This window comes from Cucurbita maxima, unplaced genomic scaffold (assembly GCF_002738345.1).
Source record: "Cucurbita maxima cultivar Rimu unplaced genomic scaffold, Cmax_1.0 Cma_Scf00015, whole genome shotgun sequence".
NCBI lineage: Eukaryota > Viridiplantae > Streptophyta > Magnoliopsida > Cucurbitales > Cucurbitaceae > Cucurbita > Cucurbita maxima.
Window position 1 is genome coordinate 3,138,361 of NW_019272031.1, and position 2,276 is coordinate 3,140,636.

The window sequence follows — 2,276 nt, forward strand, 5'->3', positions numbered from 1 at the left end:
TAACACAAACCACCACATGAAATCTTCACTCAACTATAAAATGATCATATTTGTACATCTGAGTTCAACAAGTAATCTATCTCTCTCCGTTGTTCATTTTTTCATATCAACAAGTCACACATACTTACCAAAATCCTATAAATCCCAAATTGATAAAGAAGCTCCTAGCCTTTACATGCTTGCCATTCTAATGCCAGTGTCCTTAGCAAAGGAGGACGTCTGGTTATGAGCCTTGGAAAAGCTAACATAGAACAGCTCTGATGCTACACATGTGAAGACGATAAAAGCAGCCCCAGCCCCGAATATTCCTCTCCTCAGCATCTTGCACGAAATTCGCTCGTTCATTATAGAACTCACATACTTGGTATGGTACGCATTTCGAACCGAAGCAGCCAACAGACAGATCTCAGCAATCAGAAAACATACCCTGAAATGTCCATGCAATGCAACCCACCAAGCATAAAGTTCAGAGTTTGACTTTGATCCTCAGAAATTGAAAACAAACAAATGTTTTGTATAGCTCAAATTTAACAAGTAATAGACCAGCTTCATGTTTTTCTGTACATTCTAACATGTTTAATGATCTTGAGTGTCATAAAGTAAGCATTTCAAATAAGAGTATAATGATTTTGACCATTTACGAACACATTGAAGAGCCATTAAAGAAATATCATAACATGAGGGAAAGTTGCAACATCCTCCAACAAGGGAATGAACTCGTAGTTACTGTGAATTGATGTGGTATATTCATATCATAACATGTGAACAGTAAGAACTAGCATTCGTATTGAGACTCGAACTCATAGGGAAGAAAATTTATGGATGGAATCAAATAAGCAGTATTTATAGACCAAGTATACTTGTAATGTCGAATTGGGATCAACTAGGACAAAAATAAAGCATTGAGTCAAAATCTTCTTTGATCTCAAGGTAATAATTATGAATAGTCATCGACTCCCGAAAAAGGATAGAAGAATGGGACCTATTATGGGACAAACAATGCATTACACGATTTTGCAAAGCCAAGCACAACAAAACTAGTAAAATGTGAAGGTTAAGCAATCATATGTACCAGCAAGTGATGAAAAGGGTAATTGCCCAAGCCCTCGAACCGCTCGGTCGCAAAGCTTTCCCAAAGCATAAGCATCGACTTGCCACCATAACGATCACTTGGCTGGCAAACAGGACCAGAAGTGAACCCACACCTAAGCCAGTTGCAATATCAGAGTCATAGGCACAGAATTTAGAATTGCCTGATGTAACGACCGTGGCCTGCCAAAGGAGGTAAGATACACACATCATACTCATACTCCACTCCTATCTTCACTTCCAAATAATATTATGATCATGTCATGAGCCCTAACCTAATATCATTATGCTCAACTCGTCTCACAATCAGAAACCATGATGGTTTAAACTCCTAACACAAAAATGATTCATAAGGCTTAAATTACTGCAGGCCACAGGGTGCAGAATATATCAATAACCAGATTTGCTTTCCAATTTGATAAATAATAACCCATTCCATCTCATATCAAGCAGAATTATTAGCTAAAATCTGTCTCTTCATTGTATTTCATTTCAAGTTCATCCAAAACATTTCATGAGTCGATTCTCCACGCATTTGATTCTGAAGATTTGAAGAAGTTCAAAATTTGTAGCTAATAAACAAATCATGACCTAAACCAATCAATAGAGAGTTTCTATACAAAAGCTACCCATTTGAAACTAAACCCAGAAGTCACCAGCCATTTGAGCATAATCCAAAATGAAAATCACTAAGCGTTTCAAAATTCCAATCACAGTTTTCATAAAAATAAGATTCACCGAAGAATAAAAGATTAATAGATTGTTCCAACAAATACATAAAACTTACAGTGGTTCTTCTTTGCTCTGCAGCAACAGCAAGCGCAAAAGCAACCAAATCAAGGACAAACACCACAACTACAACCAGCATACCCATGTCTCAACGATCCGACAATCTAAAGAAACCTTACGAACAGAACAAATTCCGGTAACTACAACGAGAAATCCAAGAACGAAAACAACAAGAAAAACTTGGTAATCGTCGAACAAACTGAAATCCAAACTCAAAATTCAAAGAAAAGAGAAGGAAAAAAAACTTCAAAACTTACTGGATTTCACTTAAAGATTGGATTATAAGGAGAACGAATGGGAAAATCAAAGGGCCGTGAGCTCTGCAATAACTCTGTTTTCTGTTCGCCTTTTCTTTAAGCGCGGGTAGAAGAAAGGAAAGTGAATGACATTTCTTCCAG

At 37.0% G+C, this 2,276-nt stretch overlaps 1 protein-coding gene across 2 annotated transcripts; it reads right to left on the reverse strand.

Moving 5' to 3' along the window:
• Window positions 1-2,276, reverse strand: LOC111490189. Of its 2 annotated transcripts, none has more exons than XM_023138711.1 (4): window positions 2,136-2,276; window positions 1,877-1,992; window positions 1,073-1,272; window positions 1-427 (listed from the first exon to the last, which is right to left on the reverse strand). In XM_023138711.1, the coding sequence occupies exons 2-4, from the start codon at window positions 1,961-1,963 to the stop codon at window positions 172-174; spliced, it is 543 nt and encodes a 180-aa protein (XP_022994479.1). In that variant the 5' UTR covers window positions 1,964-1,992; window positions 2,136-2,276; the 3' UTR covers window positions 1-171. The 2 variants fall into 2 exon arrangements, with proteins under 2 accessions (XP_022994479.1, XP_022994480.1); XM_023138712.1 differs by having other exon boundaries at window positions 1,877-2,018.

Excerpts from the sequence above, each read along its gene's own strand:
- LOC111490189 (XM_023138711.1), bottom strand. The coding sequence starts at position 1,963 with ATGGGTATGCTGGTTGTAGTTGTGGTGTTTGTCCTTGATTTGGTTGCT. Across the intron at positions 1,273-1,876 it reads CAGAGCAAAGAAGAACCACT|GCCACGGTCGTTACATCAGG; the intron begins GTAAGTTTTATG and ends CTCCTTTGGCAG. Across the intron at positions 428-1,072 it reads ACCCTTTTCATCACTTGCTG|GGTATGTTTTCTGATTGCTG; the intron begins GTACATATGATT and ends TGGACATTTCAG.